Below are 19,770 nucleotides of genomic sequence, written 5' to 3'. Positions count from 1 at the left end.
GAAATGATTTATTTCAAGTTGAAATAATCATTACTGGGTTTATTCATTTACCCGAAATAATAACTCAAAAAAATTATGGATTAAAAGAATAATTTAACATTTTAATTTGTACCGTAATAGAAAAAAGGTATTAACTTTTATGTGTTACATTTCAAATTAATTTTTATGTGTTTCAGTTACATTAATTTCACGTGCTAACAATGGATTTAATTTCGCAGTAACTGATACATCTAAAATACGCAGTTTAAATTTGATATGAGTGTGTATTGATATAAATCTTCACTCGATGATAACCATCTCAAAAATAAAAGCGAAAACTTGCGTTCATGGGTACATATGCTTAGATGATAACTAAACGTTTGAATAGGAACAGCGTTTTTAAGGTATTATAACTAAAATTCCCTCTAAATTAATCATATAAAATGTACAGGGTGCGTCAGGCAGTAACTGTAATTAATTTATTACCTCTTATGTCAATTAATAGTTAAGGGTATGCCATTTACTAATGTGTAAGTCATAGTCAATTGCATGGATTACTTTTTGAATATGACGCCTCCTCTGCACAACACATTCATCTAGGCGGCGTTGGAAGTTTGCCATAACTCGGCGTAACGTATTCCCTGGGACACTGACGGAGTTGAAGAATTCCCTGGGACACTGCCGGCGTCAGTGTCCCAGGGAATTCTTTAACTCAGGGATAGTGGCACAACGTATTCGGAAAACTTCTTGCTTCAGGTGGCCCCGAAAAAAACGTCTGCACATGAAAGATCAGGTGTGCGAGGCGGCCAGGAAATGTCACCAAAACGGGAAATTTCTCTACCTGGAAATATCTGTCGCAATGGTCCGTCCATCTGGAACTTTCCCATGACGTCCCAAGTTGATATGTTGCCGAAATAGACGCTGGGTAGCAATAACAGAGTAGTTATTCTTGAAATAACTTTCAACAGCAAAATCACGATGCTGTGCACTCCACCGACACATATCACTGTCACACTCAAAATAGCAGCTCATTAGTACACGAATGCGGTAAGAGCTGGCGCGCATTCATGCAGTACGTCATTGTACTACGCAAGTCAAATTACGCTGTGAACGCTGCCGCACCCTGTACTTGCATGATTTAAATTTAAGAGTTGATGGATAAATTTATTTTTCACAATTTTTAGTACTTACTTTGTACAGACATTAGGATATTTTGAAGCAGGATTCGTGAAAAATGAGCAATGCCGTCGCCGCGATTCGAACATCGGACCTCTCGAATACGCACCGAGTGTGTTGGCCATTACACCACAAAGGCATGCTAAGAAGGCGGGAGAAAAAACCTTATATACTCCCCTTTTTTAAAGGTGACTGGGAATTAGGAGACCCTAGTCACCAAATCCTGGTGGTGGAGAAACATGATCCACCACTTTTTTTTTAGTTCAGGCGCTACTGTAGAGACATTAGGATTTTTTGAAGCAGGAGTCGTGAAAAATGAGCAATGCCCTCACCGGAGACGAACTTAGGACTTCTCGAGTACGCTCCGAGTATGCTGGCCATTACACGACGATGGCGTGCTAAGAAGGCGTGAGAAATACCTTATAACTTCTCTAAAATATTTCTGCAAAAATATACAAAACTACGCAAAAAATGCGCCTTTACATTCTTGCATAGTTGAAAAGAAGCCTCCAGTACCGTAAAAATTATAATTTGTATTTTTAAAAATTATTTTCTAAACCAAATTTTCCAGCTTCAGGGAGCAATCTTTTTAATATTGTGCTATAATTCCAGTCATTAAAATAGAGGTGTTTTCTAATGCCACCAATACTTGCTGGACCAAAAGATTTTCTTCCTTAATTTAACTATATTTTTTATTTAGCTGCAATGATTTATTCATTATTGTGCAATATTTCATTAACGTCTACTTGTAGTTAACACAACTTTTTTATATTATTACTTCCTCCTAATTACTGCTCGGATTTTAAATACATGACGTCTCTTAAAATTTAATGAATTCTGTTATATTTTTAATCTAATACGTATATATAAGTAAGCATAGAAATTCCGTACAAAATTAATATGAGTCAAAATAATGTATGAAATTTAAGATAACACAAAATTAATATGAGTCAAAATAACGAATGAAATTTAGGATAATATGGTACTGAATATCAGATATCTGCCAAATTATAAATCAGATAATATTTTTAGCATTAACTGAAATTAAAGTACACTTTTGTGGCAGACAACATTATGCTATCATTTTAAAATAAATAGATAGATATTTGAAAAATATTGATAAGATTCTAGCTACGGACGTCTAGATTTATGAGAAGAAGATTTGCAATTTCTTTTACCGCCAAAGTTTGAATTTTAAACCTAAATCTAAAAGCCAGAACTTTTAAGACTATCTTAGCGAAAATGGCGTAAAATCGCATCAGACTAGCACTAGTGGCAGCATTTAAATAATAGAAAAATTTAGAAAAGTGGTAAATGATTTTTAATGATAAATTATATATAAGGAAAACGAATTACAGGTGATTTTATTTACAAAGCGGTGTTTTGTATTTCTAGTCGTTAAGCTCCCATATTATCGCAACACAATGTTGGAGTATTCAGTCATTATCAGTCTTATCACCCATCTTGCAGAACCACTGTTATAATCGTGTTACCTTCTCACGCAAACAGGTGGTAGAGTAGAACGCACAAAATTTACATTTTTCTGCTTATCTACGACAGGTGTAGCACAAATATAAATTTCAACAAGTCTCATCTATATAGGAAACATAAGCCTGAAAATAAAGTAGGCATAAAAAATCAATTTAACTTAAAACCCTTTACTGACTGCGAAAATCATCTGAGATAGAAGTGTTGATGCTCCTCATTCTATTCGTATGGGAAGGGGATGCCTTTAGATATTGTAAAGTACTCTGGGAAAGACAAATAACTCTTACTTTGATTATTAAGCTCTTTCCAAAACACTGTTCTTTTCACACCAATGTTTGCCTTACGTACCAGCTTCAGTATATTTTCTAAACATGCTGCATATAGTTCTAAGAAATGCTGAAGGCCGCTCGATAATCTGGGTGTGTCTAAACACGAAATTTCATTTTGTTCTAAATATTACCTACGATAGGCACGCTAGTGAAAGAGTTTTGACGTGATGAAGGCGGCTGTTTGTTTTCCATCGCAGTTAAGGAGGCTCCGAAAATGAAAGCGGTACTTCCAGACACTGTTTTGGTCAGAACTGCCATCAGTGAAATTACACAGAAGGATGAAAATTATGCTTTTCAACACATTTGTTAATCATTTTTTGTCTTGTTAGATTCTGAGAATAAGGTAAAGTCTTTCAGAAGTCAGAAGGATAGAAAGAGGTATTATTTAGCAGTCACATTTTCACTGTCTTTTCATTCTAAAATTTTCATTTTAAAGAAATATAACCAAAAACTTTACTCTTTCATATGATTAGGCTTTTATATGATTAGGCTTTATACTTTCATATGATTAGGATTACTTCCTTGTGCAAAATAAAGGAAGTAATGTAATCTCAAAAAGTTTCGGATATCATATTTCAACGGAAATATCCATTTTGATTCATTTGTAAATTCATTTGGACGATTTTTTGGGGTGACATCGGTACGTACGGACAGAATAAAGGACTTCGTTTTCCAAAACGGATTGGGAAATGGATTCAGAAAGTTTTTTTTTTTTCGTGACGTCTGTACGTATGTGTGTATGCAGCTCATACGATTTAAAAAGATTAGCCATAGAAATGTTAAATTTTGAATATGGGACTGTTATAACATCTAGTTGTGCATCTCCCTTTTTATTGCAATCGGCAATACAAAACATATATATATAATATATATCCACCCTTTTACCCGGCTTAAAAGTCTTTACCCGGCCTTTATTTTCACAATCATTCATCTAGGCTTTATACTTCCAACTACATAAGTGTTTTACATGACGAAAATATTCATGTTTCGACAATGTCCAATTTAAAATAAATTAATTTTCGGCAAATAACGAAATTTAACTTTTAATGCGATTTCCAAGTCGAAAAATGTGTGTAATTTAATGGGCTGTGCAAGGAAGTCATGTGGTGTCCACATCAGATTTTTTATATACAGCAACATTGTATACTGTGATAGGATGTTAATTATTCAGATTTATGAAATTGCGGTTGAATTTTAACAGGAAAAAAGCTAAAAGCTGATAATAATTATCTTTCATTATGTAATACTTATACACGAGACATTTCGTACTGAAAGTTAATACTACATTATTACGTTGCAAACAAATGTTTTTAAAATGACCATGTTATATTTTTTCCTTATTCGAAAAATCAGTAAAATAAAAATATTACGGTGAATTTTTATTACTATTTATCGCTCGAAAATTTATTTAAGGGCGTACATTCATAAAGCTGCGATAAAATTTCATTAAATACACTAAAAAGAACCCTTATCCTACACTTATAAAGATAAAGATTTGGGTTCTTAAAGAGAATTCGAAACACTGAGAGACAGAGCATGCCAATTTGAAATTTAAATTAAGCCGAGATTCAGACTTGAACTGACGTTGAGTTTAAAGAAAAACTCCATGCATTTCTAAGTAGACAGGCATGGAATTCCTCAAAATACAAATCTCTTTAAAACAAAACTCAAGTTCGAATTTTGTCTTAATTTAGAATGAAGATTTATGTAAGAATGCACCATGGAGTAAAGAAATCACCGAATTATAAAACTGGAGGCGCAAATAATCAGTATACCCGGTTTCAGTATGTGTGGTATAGATGATAAAAAACGCTTTAAGTAAAGAATAACATTCAAAAGCAAATTCATACACATCACATTTACGCTTCCTTTTAAAGGTATATTTCAGAGAAAGGTGGGACATTTAATTAACTCGGATGTTTACTTTCTTTTTTTAAGATTTTTTTTATTTCGGAATGCTGCGGAAACTTCAACTAGTTAATTACGTGTTCAAAATGGGGAAACTACGAATTCTTAACAATTCATTTGTTCTTAATAATTAGCATTGTTCAATGGTTTTATTCAGAAACGTATGACAAAAGCTTATTCTGTGCTTAAGAGTAATTTTGTATACCTTTCCTGTTTTTTGAAATTTTGTTGTTTCAGTTCCTTCCTTCAGATACATTCTGATATCAATGTATAGCATTCAAGATCTACACTTAAATTCTATTATGTAGAATTTAAGTGTAGATCTTGAATGATATAATAATTAATCTTCCTTTCAGTTTTAAACTAAGGTTCCAAGGGTAAAATATTTCTTACTATTAGATGTAAAGACTAGAAAAAAATCTAAAAAAGGGTATAAGACTTAATAAGCAAAAATATTTATATCTTTAAAAATCTTGTATTAAAAATAACATACAACTCACCTTTCTCAGTAGCACTCATCAACCGAATTCTCTTCGTTTTCTTCCTTTCTGTATCCATCCATGCAGAGCCAGCACACCCCATAGTTCTGTACTCAGAGGTTTAGAAGATTTAGAGCAGTTTCAAGCAGAAAAAAATCTTTAAAATTTAGTTCTTCGCCAGAAACACAAAGAATTGACACTAGACAAATATCTAGTTCTTTTACTGTAAAAATTAATAATGCTTCAGCTCTGTCACTCTATCTTTTAATCTTGATTATTTCAGCCTTCATATTATGTAGAAATATTTTTTTTTCATCGGTATACAGTAAGATATCCATCTGACACGTAGGAAATTCAAGACGCAAATAATATATGTTTCGATTCCAGGAAGTGTAAGAGAAGAACTTTCAACAAAACGCTCATTCCTTTTTCAGCAAGCGACGAAGTAAGTTTTCCCTTAAAAAAAAAAAAAAAAAAAAAAAAAAAAAAAAAAAAAAAAACGGATTTATTTTCTTTCAAAGAATCCTATGGCAAAAATTATTTTTACAGCACAGAGAAAAGATAAATTATTTCAAAAAGCATTTTCAAAGAATCAATCTTCTATCCTCAGCTTGATATTAGTTTTATCGAAATAATTTTTTTCCTGCAATAGTAACTTAAGCTTTTTTTCAGAAGCTTTCCTTCCTTCTTACTTTGTCCTTAGCCAGAACTTATCCCTCATCTTGTTGCCCAAGAAAGCTTTCAAAATATATCTATGATATTTTAAGGACAAAATATTTTCTGCTGTTGGTTTAGATTACGCCTTCAATATGTCAGTCGTTGTATAAAACTGATCTGAGAAAATCCTTTTCTTAAAATTTAAGCAAGCAGCTTTTACTGATCTTTTATTGGAAAGAGAAAATCCCTCCAAATCTCAAAAATCCTCTGCTTTTCTTACTAAATCTTAACTGCGTATTTATAGTGTTATAGAAATAAAAATAAGGAAAATACTAAAATAAAAAGTTAAATTTTTATCTTTACAATTAAAAACTAAATACTTTTCAAAAAATTAAGATTTGCGATTTCTATACAATCTAACAGCGATTTCTATATTCAACATCATTTTGCTACACTCTTATTCCACGTATTAATTAATCTTGGAGCATAAGCAAAGGTTTTAGCGAATAACACTACTATTAGAAATATAGAGCAGGGGTCCCCAACCTTTTTGTCCATAAGAGCACATTCTAGAATATCTGTTGGACGGTGGGCACCATTTACGTTTAAAATGTGAATTTATAGGTGGATAGATTTAATAATACATGCACATAAAAAACAGATCTGTCTCATCTAGCTTTGCACTAGTGTCTGTGTTGGACGCAATTTCTATTTCATTAAAAATGAGAAAACTTTCCCATCGAATTTTATTGAAAGCTAAAATATTTTTATTGTGATCGCACAGCGGCGGGCACACGTTAAACGATCGGCGGGCGCCATGGTTAGGAACCTTTGATATAGAGTGTCCTGGAGAATTAATTCTCGGTGATTAAACATTAATACACACTTAATAGCGATTCCATTTGCTTTTCAATTACAAGATATATTAAAATAAAAACCCTTCTTAATTTCTTTTCATTTTCGCTCTGTGAATTAAATTTCTAAGATATAAACGCAAGTGAAAAATCTTAAAGCAAAAATTTGGATATAAAGCAATCGTTTGGTATTATTTGAATCACAAAGTGATGCAAAATTTAACTGTTCATTTGATATTCGAACTTTATTTAAAGCACATTTAAAATATATACTTTTTTTTAAATGATATATTAGAGCAATTCATTAATTTCAAAATCAGATGTTTTATACAGGAACTAAGATCTTTTAAATTTCTAATTATCACATTTAGCTGAAAGCGCAGTGATTACTAAAAAAACATATTGCATTTTAATCCAGAAAACATTATGACATAAAATTAGTAACACAACAACCTTGAGTTTGGCTTCGATTTAAGTCAAGATCCCAATCGACTTCGAGGGCAAAACAGTTACAGGTCATTCTTCAAGGGGCGCAAAGAAATCTGCAAGACAGTGACATGATCAATGACAGATTATGACATGCTCAATGCCACTGGTTTTTTTTATCTTAGTTTAGTTTGAAACATTTCTCCAGTAACAGCAAAGTCTTCATTAAAGTGAGATGTTATTTTTAAACTCAATAATATGAAATGTAAAGCATTTAGGTACAGATTTGTGAAGCGAATTGCAAAGAATAATACAGGATAGACGATTTTAAAATTACCTTCTCAACTAGAGTTCGAATGCTTTCAAGAGCGAACTACAGTTCGAGAGCCATTTCTCGAACTTTTTCTTCTAATTTGAGTAGGTCCAACTGCAACGTCAATGATTTGTTTTATTTCAATTATCTAGATTACTCTTTAGTTGAGCGTTGAATAAATCTTTTCGTTTCAAGGAGGATCGAACCCAAAATCTCTCAATTCAATAAAATCAATCTTGACGCAACTTTCAAATATAATAGGACATGAAAGGAATGCAATTTTTCCAATTTCCCTCCTCAAAACACCGAAAATATGTAGCATGCATTGAGAACATCTCGAATTAATAAAAAGCTTTTAAGGGAAATTTTTATTATTCTGGGAATACGTCATCATGTAGATCTAGAGCCAAGCCATAGAAAAAAGGACTTTGGACTCATGAGTGCTAAGACAGAGTGAACTGCGCAATCATTCGGAGAAGGACGTTGGTAAGAACAAGACGACGATGACGGTATTTAAAGACGTGTATATGTAAAAGACGGTTAATTTTCTTCACTTGTTCATATGTAATCACCTATTAATCACCTATTAATCACCTATGTAATAACCTAGACAGTTCAAGATGAACTAACACTGAAAGAGCATTTAAGAAGAGCTAACGCCGTTATTTCTGAAAATGTTAAGATGGCTGAAATAAACCATTTAAGACGACTTCTTTAATACTAACTAAAAATCTTTTTTTTTTTTTTTTAAGTTTTATTTTTCAGATGCCTAGATATAGACGGAGGCACCACGAGAATACGAGGCCACATTCTGTCAGAATAGGCCGAGCAGTTATGGGAATACGTCATGGAATAGATGTAGAACCAAGCCGTAGAAAAAAGGATTTTGAACTCCCAAGTGCTAAGACAGAGTGAACTTATCAGGTTCAATGTTTCTTCTTACCTTCTTCGGAAACATACAATGACCTGACTAGAACAGAGAGCTTACTAAAGCTATGTTCACTAATTGTAGTAAGTAGACAGGATACAGACGAAGGGTATACAAAACCCTTTATTTTTCTTTATATACAATGACTTCCGTACTTCGGAATACAATGACCCTCCACTCGGGGTCTAACGTAAAAGATATCAAAATAAAACTAAACTCTAATTTAACTTTAGAATAAGATTGGCCTTATAATAACAGGAAGCGTATGTAGCACAGAGACTGTGAACACTACAATACGTTTAATTTATCAAGAGGATTAAAACCTCTGGCCTGGAAGGCAAATAGCAACTGCGTAACTTCTAAGGTAAGCGGCCTGCTTCGAACTCACTGCTTCCTCTCTTCTGCTTGGCAAAAAGGCCACACTTAAATACTTGGCGTTCGCCAGACAACTTTGCATAAACTCCTTCACGCTTATAATTCTGGCCGGAAGTAGAAAATAAGAAGTGATAGTAAAGATTTAAAATAAAATAAACGTTAGTAAAACTTAAGATCCTTACATACTTCCCGCCAGAGTTAATTTGTTTGAAACTGAGGTCTAAAACGACCTTGTTGAAAACTTTTAACTCTAAAAACTAACGCGAGGCCAACCTTTTACAATCATAACTTAGCTAGAAACTAGAAAATTTAAAAGAAAGAAATTTGTTACAATAGGAGCTCCCGGGATATACAACAATCTTTTTTTTTCTTTTTCATCTGTACTGCATCTAAACAGGAGCTTTATTCAATTCTGGTTCCTTCCAGAGATCTGGAAGGAAAACTAGTTTAATGAAATGTTACAGAATGACATTGCAAATAACATATAGAATATACTTTTCTTAACATTCTTATTTCATTCATGACTATTTTAATTATCTCTCCCCGTGCTCTCTGACATGTGTTGTAAAAGAACACCAACCACGAATGTGTTTCTGTCTACGTGTGCCACACTTCCTCCTACAATCAAAACACTAACGTGTTAAAATTCAACATACGAGACCTCTTAACACACCCTAATTTCAACTCTAGACCCTGAGGTACTATTCTGAAAGTGGCTAACTCTAAAGTGTAGCGTCAGAGAGCCTAACTACATCATTCAACCTTTAACATATATTCGTCATGATTTAATCTTTACAGTCACACGAATAACAAATTTTTAACATTACTTTCACTTTTACCATATCACGGTATTTCTTAACATTCAAAATAACAGTTCACATGTATACAAGAACATATCAACATGCCGTTAATTTTACACATTTGAAAACATACATTAGTAGTACATTGTTAACTTCTATTCTTTTGAAAGCAAGTGCCAATTCTTTCTACATTGAAATAATACTACATTTCAAAAAGTCTTTCAGACTAAAATTTCTTTCTTGCTAGAATGTTTTAAATAAAATTTATACAATAACTTTTTACAATATTTAAGTCTTTACACAACGCTATTATACATCAACTTTAGTTTTACGCGCGAGTAATTGAAAAACATAATAAGAAAATCGGTCACAACTCATTTCTCGCCCTTTTGGCGATAAAGGTAGACCTCGCATGAGGTAAAACTTCTTGAAATCTGCCACTTGCAGTAAGAATGAAAGATTAACTTAAGTTTGTAAAGTAACATAAAATTTTACTTATCTTTGTAATATTCAGACATCCTTTTCTGGGCCCAGTCTTTAAAGGTATAGCTGATAGTAGCTTGGTTGATCCTCCTTCTTGTACGGGCTCGCCCTTCAGTGCTTTCCTCTGGAAGCTTCCGTTTTTCACCACTACGGCCACCCTTGAACATCTTCCTTCTGTCCTCTGCTTGTGGTCTTGGCCGTTTGAAGGCAGCTGGTCTTGGTGGAACCGGGAAACTTCTGTCGTGATCCTGCTTGGACCTCGTTGTTGGCCGTTCAAATTTTTCTTGTACTTTTTCCTCCGCCGCTGATGGCCCTTCCGCAGTTCGGCGACTTTTGCTGCGGAGAGTTCTGTCGGATGAGTCAATCTTCCGTTTCACAGCCGGGTTATAGTTGCCGTCCTTTCTCCCGGTCCTTTCCACATACGTCGTCCTTCTCCCTTCTTCATTCTGGGAATGTTCGTGAACTCTGTTTTCTGGACGGTGGAACGGCTTCTTTTTCTTTTTACCTTCAGTTTTTCCGCGGGGCAATTTTCTTTTCACTTGCTTCTGTCTCTCATTGGCTTGCCCTTGTACTTGTCGTTTTCCCACCTCTGGAACTTGTACCTGCGGTGTCTGCCGTACCGGATCCTGCAAAAGATCTGAAAAGATTTTCATTTTATTACGATCGAAGTAGGGTTTAATTTGATCCATATTTGCGGAACAGGTTTCACCATTTCTTGCCTTTAACACTACAACAGCGTGAGTTATTTTTTCTATAACATATGGTCCTTCAAAGCGTGGAAAAAATTTGGCAGTTTTATCTTCTGGTGCTGAAGAAAGTGAATGCTTAATTTTTAAAACTTCATCCCCTACTTTATAAGTTACTCCCCGTCGTTTCAGATCATAGTATAACTTCTGTTTTCTTTGTGTTACTTCCGTATTCTTTTTTGCTTCTTTTATTAGTTTTTCTATATCACCCATTTTAAATTCTGGGGCTCTTTGTTGCACATAAAATAGTTTATCTAACGGTGTTATAACCTTTCTGCCTAGAAATAACTCAGCAGGAGTTTTGCCCGTTGTATCATGTTTTGCGGTCCTAAGGGCGAAAGCAAATTCATTGACATAGTTATCCCAGCTTTTATGAAAATTTTTAACATAACTACGGATAATTTTCACTATATTTCTGTTGACCCGTTCCGCTATATTTGATTGCGGCCGATACGGGACCATTTTTAAATGACGTATGCCCAGTTTTTGACACATGTCTTCAAATATATTACTTACAAATTGAGGACCATTATCCGATATAACTTTTAGGGGCGCCCCGTATTTTAAAATATATTTATTTAAAATAGAATCAGTAACTAATTTCGCGGAGGCTCGTTTTAAGGGAACAATTTCGGTCCATTTACTAAAATGATCAACCATAACAAGGAGATAGCGATTTTTATTTAACTGACTTTTTGGGAAAGGGCCCAATAAATCGATGCCGATTATTTCATTTGGAAATTCGGATTTAATACTATTTAGAAACCCGGCCGGGCGGAAATTAATATAATTAACGGCTTGACATGTTGGGCAGGACTGGACATACGCCCTTGTTAACTTTTGCAGTTCAGGAAAGTAGACTGCCTCGCGTACGCGTTGGATAGTTTTTCGAATACCAGCATGAGAAGCTAAAGGGCTGTCATGGAGCTCTTGCAGGATATTTAATCTAAGACTAGCTGGGATAACAGGTCGAAATTCGTTGTTGGAATTCGTAGTTTTTGTGTAGAATAATAGACCATCTATTAGTTCGTAATGGGCCGCCCTATTTCTTATCGCCACAATATCTTGGTGGCTAAAATTTTCAGGATCCTTCAAATACTCATAAATACTTCCAAACTCAGGATCCTTACCCAGTTCGGTTATTACAGTTTCTCGGGAATTTATTGTACACGCTGTCAGCATTGCAACTTTTACGGTATTACCCTGTTCGTCTAATTTAATTCGTGATAGGGCATCTGCTACGATATTTTCCTTTCCGGGGGTATGCTTGATTACCAGATTATATTCTTGCAGCTTGAGTGCCCATCTTATTAACCTTGGGGATAAATTTTTCCCTGAGTACAATCTAGTTACCGCCGCATGATCAGAATATACTGTTATCGGCGCCTTTCCAAAATAGACTCGGAACTTTTGCACTGCTAACAGAACTGCAAGTGCCTCTCTCTCGGTCGCGGAATAGTTTCTTTGTGTTTGATTTAAAGTTCGGCTAAAAAATGCCACGGGCTGCTGATTTTGCGAAAGTACCGCTCCTACCGCATAATCCGAAGCATCCGCTGAAATTTCTAAATTTTCATCCTTTTCAGGAAATTTCAACACAGGGGCTTGCGTTAATGCTTGTTTTAATTTTTCGAAAGCACTATTGGCTTCGGCCGTCCACGAGAATCTTGCCTTTTTCCTTTTTAATTTTAACAATGGCTCAGCGATAGCCGCAAAATCTTTTATAAAGGACCTATAATATGAACAAAGTCCTAGAAAAGAAGAGAGCTTCTTTGCCGTGTTTGGAGTCGGATACTTTTGTACAGCGATTATTTTTGATTCATCTGTCTCGATCCCTTTTTGCGATATTTTGTAACCTAAATATTTTAATTCAGGGGCTGCAAATTTGCACTTTTCGACATTAACTTTTAGACCGGCCTCATTTAATAAAGAAAACACCTGTCTTAAATCCTGTATATGTTGGTCGAGATTACCACTAGTAATAATGATATCATCTAAATTGATAAATGTGGACTTTCCAAGAACAGGTCTTAACACAATGTCCATGCATCGCTGAAATGTTGCTGGGGCGCCTGAAAGGCCAAACGGCATTCGCAAAAATGCATAAGTGCCAGACTTGGTTATAAAAGCAGTCTTAGGCACGTCCTCAGGCCTGACCCCTATTTGAAAATAACCATTCGTTAAGTCTAAAGTCGTCATAAATTTGGTTGATTTTATGTTCCTTAAAATTTCTTCTATGATCGGTAACGGATATACCGGATATTTCGTTATGGAATTTAATTTACGGTAATCAATAGCGAATCTCCACCTTTTTGGATGCTCCAAAGGATAATCATTATTTTTCTTACATAAAACCACCGGACTAGCATAACTACTTGAGATAGGCGTTATGATCTTTTTACGTAGCATATCGGTAATATGCCATTCTATAATTTTTTCCTTATTCTTATCATACCGGTATGGTTTTTGACGAACCGGCAATGCATCTCCGGTGTCAATACTATGGTTAGTAACCTGAGTAAATCCTGGAATATCAGTAAATAAGGAAGCAAATTCACTTACCACTTGTCGGATTCTATCTTGCTCGTCATTAGGCAGGTGGTCAAGATTTAACCTTGGCGGTTCAACCTTTTCTACACGCACTGGTTTCATCGTCAGCTTAAGGGACGCTGCATTAAAATCCAGTGTAGCTTGTGCGTCTGAAAGAAAGTCTATTCCTAGGATTAAATTTGCTTGCAAATTCTTTACTATAAAAAACATCACCTTTACTTGTTCGTCCTTGATACGGATGTACAAAGGTACTTTACCTACGCACTTACATTGTTCTCCTTGCGCCGCTAATACTGTTGTATTATCCGCATTATATATGCGGTATTTGCGAAAATACTTTCTAAAAAAGACTTCCGCCACACAGGAACACTGCGCGCCGGTATCCAGGAGTGCGGTGGCCGGGATATTATTTACCAAGACTTCAATCTTCGGAAGAGTTAAATTTTTCACCATTACTGTATTTAACTTGTAGGAAGAGGGGTTTTCGTGGCCTTCGGATTTCCGCACCCTCTCGTCAGCAGAAATCCGTTTTAGTTTAAATTATTTTTCCTTTGGGTGCTTTCCTTCTTTCTCCACTGGCCTTGAGACTTTTTTCCTGGGTTGCTATTGAACTGTCGACGTTCGCCGGCTGTTTTTGAATGCTCGGGTTTCCTTGCCCACTGATTCGCTTTTTCTCCGTAGCCATGTGCTTGAGTTTGCTGTAGTCTTGGCGTACCAAATTGGTTTCGCTGTTGATATTGGCGTCTTCTTTCGACGTCCGCCGTTCTTCTACTTTCAAACTGCATTGCTAGCTCAAATAACTTTTCCAGTGTAGTCGGATTTCGTAATTCAATAAAGTCTTGCACTTGGGGTAGTAACCTCGGCAAAATCACTTGAATTATTTCAGGATCCGGACGGTTTCCATACAAGAGCTTGAAAACGTGAATTTTTCTTAAAATAAAGCTCGAGAGGTTTTCCATTCTTTGTTGATATATACTGAAAAGTTCTGTTTCTAATTTCGCACGATCCCTTACAACAGGGAAGGCTTTTAGTAGGGCAGTCTTGAAATTTTCGTAAGTATAGGTGGGACTTCCTACTTGACCCAAGAGACTTCTGCCGATACATTTGAACCAGTTAAGCGCTTGGCCCCTCAAAGCGCTGGTAGCTAAGGTAACTTTTTGAAACTCGTGCACGGGGTAGAGCATGAAGTGGTCATCCAATTTTTCCAAAAAACTGGTTACCTGTGAGTTTCCATTAAACGTTGCTTCTGGTTTCATCGAAGCGCGCATGGTCTGGACGATGTACCCAAATCCTTCCAGGGCGGCAGCTGGCATTTCTGGATTCTGAGCCGTTTCTGCAGGCAGCACAGGTTCTTCCTGAAACTCGGCCATGGTTATTCTTCGTCGGGCGCCACTATCAGGTTCAATGTTTCTTCTTACCTTCTTCGGAAACATACAATGACCTGACTAGAACAGAGAGCTTACTAAAGCTATGTTCACTAATTGTAGTAAGTAGACAGGATACAGACGAAGGGTATACAAAACCCTTTATTTTTCTTTATATACAATGACTTCCGTACTTCGGAATACAATGACCCTCCACTCGGGGTCTAACGTAAAAGATATCAAAATAAAACTAAACTCTAATTTAACTTTAGAATAAGATTGGCCTTATAATAACAGGAAGCGTATGTAGCACAGAGACTGTGAACACTACAATACGTTTAATTTATCAAGAGGATTAAAACCTCTGGCCTGGAAGGCAAATAGCAACTGCGTAACTTCTAAGGTAAGCGGCCTGCTTCGAACTCACTGCTTCCTCTCTTCTGCTTGGCAAAAACGCCACACTTAAATACTTGGCGTTCGCCAGACAACTTTGCATAAACTCCTTCACGCTTATAATTCTGGCCGGAAGTAGAAAATAAGAAGTGATAGTAAAGATTTAAAATAAAATAAACGTTAGTAAAACTTAAGATCCTTACAAACTGCGCAATCATTTGGAGAAGGATGTTGGTAAGAGTGAGACGACGATGACGGTATTTAAAGACGTGTATATGTAAAAGACGTTTAATTCTCTTCACTTGTATATAGTCTCATCTATTTCGCTATTCATATGTCAACACCTTGTAGTTTGCAGCAGCTATTCGTGTTTCCATTAAACATTCGAGTTAATTATAAGCCCTATTCGTCATTTTAAGTCCCTAGACAGCCACCTAGGAAGTAAGTTCATATTCATCATATTTCTGGATAGAACAAAGCTTCCTACATTATTTAAAAAAATTTTTCAAAAACATTATGTTAGGAAAGTTTTCAGTTTCTCGAAATAATTCCCTCATCAGGAACAATAACTTAGTGAAGGCAAGAACATAAATAGGTCTATTTTCTGCAAAACACTGAAGAAGTAACTCAAACTACGCTCATGGTGCTGCGATTTTTTGGCATACAAGAATGCATTTTTAAAGTTATCTCAAAATTTAAAGTTTTATGTAAAATAAATTTCCTGGCATACTTTTCTCCTTTTGAATTCACAACCATATATTAAAAAATAAGAAATTCTGTTTTAAAAAATATGAATAGAAATTATGGCCATGAATGTTTTAATGAAATAATGAAAAGTCAATAGAATTGAAGGTAAACTATAGAGCTAAGCAATGATATATATTTGCACTGATAGTTCTAGTATGTTAACATATTTTTACAGCAACAGGTTACTTAGTTATGACATTTTTGTTTATTTGGTTTCTAGCACAAATAAACTTTGGCACCAAATTCATAGTAAATTTCAATCCCAGTAAAAAGCATTGCCTTAACAAAGTAGGTCATAATGTAGACCAGTTTTTATTAGACAAAGTTGTAAACGAAGTTTTGCACTTTACTCATTAGAAGAATAGAAATACTATATATACAAAATCATTAAAAATAACATTAATAATCTTCATTTCAATAAAAAAATTCTACATTTTTGAACTCAATAAAGAAATTAAAGAACCAAATACTAATTCATTACTGCCATTACTGGCAATGCCAGCAATAATTTTAGTATTATCTGAAAACATTCTCTCAAGAAATCATTAGCAGTGAATTAAGAATGAAATAGCTTATAAAATCTTTTATACTCAAGAAAACATAAATTTCTATCAAGCCTTAGTTCAATAAATTGTCTAGTATTTATGCATTATGTAAATTTAGAAAATTTTATAAAATTCAGATTCATATCAGATGGATTAAATAACCCAAAAAATAATAGATATACATTTTACTGCCATACTCAAAAAAGTTTGCCTTATTGTTAAAAATTAATTAATAAAGCTATAGATAATAAATAGAATATAAACTGTTATGACTTCGAAAATGTATATACTACGTTACCTCTTACTTACAACAGTCTTATATACTGACAATAGTCTAATTGAACTTTACTATTTTCCGACATCAAAGAAATTATAGAACATGAAAAGTGTACTACTTATCTTAAATGCGCGCTATTTCATTTAAATGATTTATTAAATGTTTAATTAGCTTTATTTTATTAAATACTTAAATGCATATCATTACATTAAACAGCAAGAGCAAATTTACCAATGAATTAACGGTATTCCAGTGGATACCAATCCTGAATTTTTTAAATTTACCTGTAGATATATTGAGGACATATTGTTATTGACACTAATAATGAATTTAAAAAATAACACATTGACCAAAGAAACAGAAGCAGATTATTTCGGGCACAGAAGCGTAACTGCTATTACATTTAAGAAGCTTATGGGATAAAAAAAATGTTTCACCTTCCTCTTTTCTAACTGTTTGATTAAAATCTGTGATTTTTAGCATTAATTTCATTTACGGTATCAATAAGATATTTTGGTTTATTGTTGAATGTGTTCTGTTGTCAAACTTTTCTTGTATTTTTCTATTTTGCACTACTGAATTGCAAACATATTTCAAAACGTAAAAAAAATAATAAATAAATAAATAAATAAATAAATAATAATAATAATAATAAGTGTCCTTCATACTACAGTCTTTATTTAATTATAATTTTTTTTTTCGTTTTATGATTTAATGTTCACCTGGATTTAAACAGAGTGCTTTTTAAATTTCGATCTATCGAGGCTGGAGTGATTAATGCCCAATTTGGTTTAATTTTGATTTTAATTTTTCCCCTAAAATTGTTTGTATATTAATGTACACAACACTCTGTAAAGGAATTCGTCAAGTGTTTCACAGAAATAACCACACATTCTCCCTGTATTAAAACTATATCAATTATAATAATTTAATAATTTTAATTAATAACTTTATTTGAATTACTTCTATTTACATTTCAGAGTTAGTCCTGTAATTATAAAGGTAATGGAAAGAAACTTTTCTGTTAACAAATTAAAAATAAACTAGCTATGTTCTTTGTGTTTAGCAATGTGATGGGATGATTAAGTCACAAAGTCTTAAAAGTGACGATTTCTTTTCTCTTTTTCTAGCTACAACTTGTTTTGCAGCAAAACGATTACATTAAAGAGTTTTAGGAAGCGGTTGTACTAAATCAAGTAATCACTTTACATTCATGTTCGCCTTAATAGAGATTCATGTTTGCCTTAATATTGATAAAGAGAGGTAATAAAAAATTTTCTATTCAGAATTTTAAAACATTACTTATAATTCATATGGGTAAATAGAAACAGCGATTTCAGGCATTGCGGAATTCGAAACAGCATGATGAAAGCATTTGCAACAAAATAGCGGCTGCGAACTACTTAATGCTTAGTTAACTGACCCTGCATGTTAATCGTGAATGTGCGCTGAAGATAGTACTTTTTTAAGTTATTTTCTTAAACACGAAATATCACGGCAATACTTTTCTTAATGTAAACTGCTATTAATAATTTCTAACCTCGCTGCAAAATAATAATAAATAATGTCAGCAAAGATAATTTTTAGAATGTCACGTATCAGATTCGAGTGCTGTGTCGCATAATATGCTAGATTTATACATGTCTAGCGTGTTCTTGACTTTCACAATTAACATTCAAAATAACCGGAATTAGCATTGGATGAGTGTAGGAAGGAAAAGAGAAAGTAAGCGCTAATTAAAAGTTATGGAAACAAAATAGGAGAAGACAAAATCACGTCTTAGAGAACACGTTGGCTTGAGATTAAAATAAGGTCCAATTAATTCATGTAACAGAAGGTTTTACTTACGTTATGCAACAAAGCGATTTTTCAACATTTGGAATTTGCTATGGTTTTTAACCCAATTAAATCTTAGTCAATTTTTCAGCAAATTTAGAATACAGATTTGATGCTTACCTATCTGCCCATAATAAAATCAATTGCAAATAAAATTTCCGGAAAATATTATAAGTTACTCCGGATGAAGGAACAGTATTTGTTATGTTCAAAATTTTATGTATATTTAAGTGAATATCTGGTGAATACGTAAATTTTGACTGACAGGTGAAGGACTATTTTTAAACCTAACCTTTAGTGGGATGATTTGTAGGGATTTATATTTATTTTAAATAATGAATTTTATTTAATTTGTTATTCTTTCCTATAAGCTTTCATTCCCCTAATTGTCAGTGCCAGAATATGTAAATTTGGTAACGTGAGCGAAGGAATGCAAATTCCGCCTTGAAGAAAAAGTTTAAAAACTGAGTTTCAGTAGGAAAAAGAGAGAGTTAGGCTATTGCCGTCACCTCTGCTGCTTAAGCGTCTGCTCCCACAGTTATTGATGGTTCGCGTGGCTTAATTGCATTTGCTTGCTACCACTAATTTTCGACTGGGGTTTAATATACAGGAATTATTCTGAGCCCTGTAGTTTAGTTTGACAACTTGTACACATCTTAAATATTTAGTTAATTATTTTTTATTTCAGTTACCGCTCAATCAGAGGCGTAGTTTGTTAGCGTCGAGTAGGCGCATTGAATTTTTTAAAAAGTTAATAAAGGGTACTTTTAAACCTTCTTCTGTGAAGTTACTACTCTTACAGTTCTCACACAGGGAATCCTATCGGACTGTGCAGATTAATATTATAACTCGTCAAATTTAATATTTATCAAGTAAGTTAGTTGTTCAACACTGTGTCTCATTCCATTACCAATGAGTGAGATAAAACTGCTTTCATAAAAAATTCTGTGAAGGAAAGTAGCCTGCATTTAAGTTATAAACGAGGAAAACTACAAATCCGTTACGTAACTAGTATAGAAGCGACTGAATTATGTGTCTTTCGCCATTTATGTTTTTGAAATTACTGAAAATATACAAGCTGTGGAAAGCAAGCAATTTATAGAAACAACTATTGCTTTAA

At 34.0% G+C, this 19,770-nt stretch overlaps 1 protein-coding gene across 3 annotated transcripts in view; it reads right to left on the bottom strand.

Moving 5' to 3' along the window:
- The window catches only part of rdgC (retinal degeneration C), a 288,353-nt gene that overhangs the window by 232,539 nt on the left and 36,044 nt on the right, over nt 1-19,770 (bottom strand). For 2 of the 3 annotated variants that reach the window (XM_085807574.1, XM_085807576.1), the window contains exon 2: nt 5,381-5,815. In XM_085807574.1, coding sequence (XP_085663700.1) covers nt 5,381-5,462 — 82 coding nt within the window. In that variant the 5' untranslated portion in view covers nt 5,463-5,815. Of the gene's footprint in view, nt 1-5,380; nt 5,816-7,323; nt 7,413-19,770 lie in introns of all 3 variants that reach the window. The other variant, XM_085807575.1, reaches the window with a different exon arrangement.

This window comes from Stegodyphus dumicola, chromosome X1 (assembly GCF_044657685.1).
Source record: "Stegodyphus dumicola isolate Sdum_Otavi_A_Nest chromosome X1, ASM4465768v1".
Lineage (NCBI taxonomy): Eukaryota > Metazoa > Arthropoda > Arachnida > Araneae > Eresidae > Stegodyphus > Stegodyphus dumicola.
This window is presented reverse-complemented; position numbering and strand designations above follow the sequence as displayed.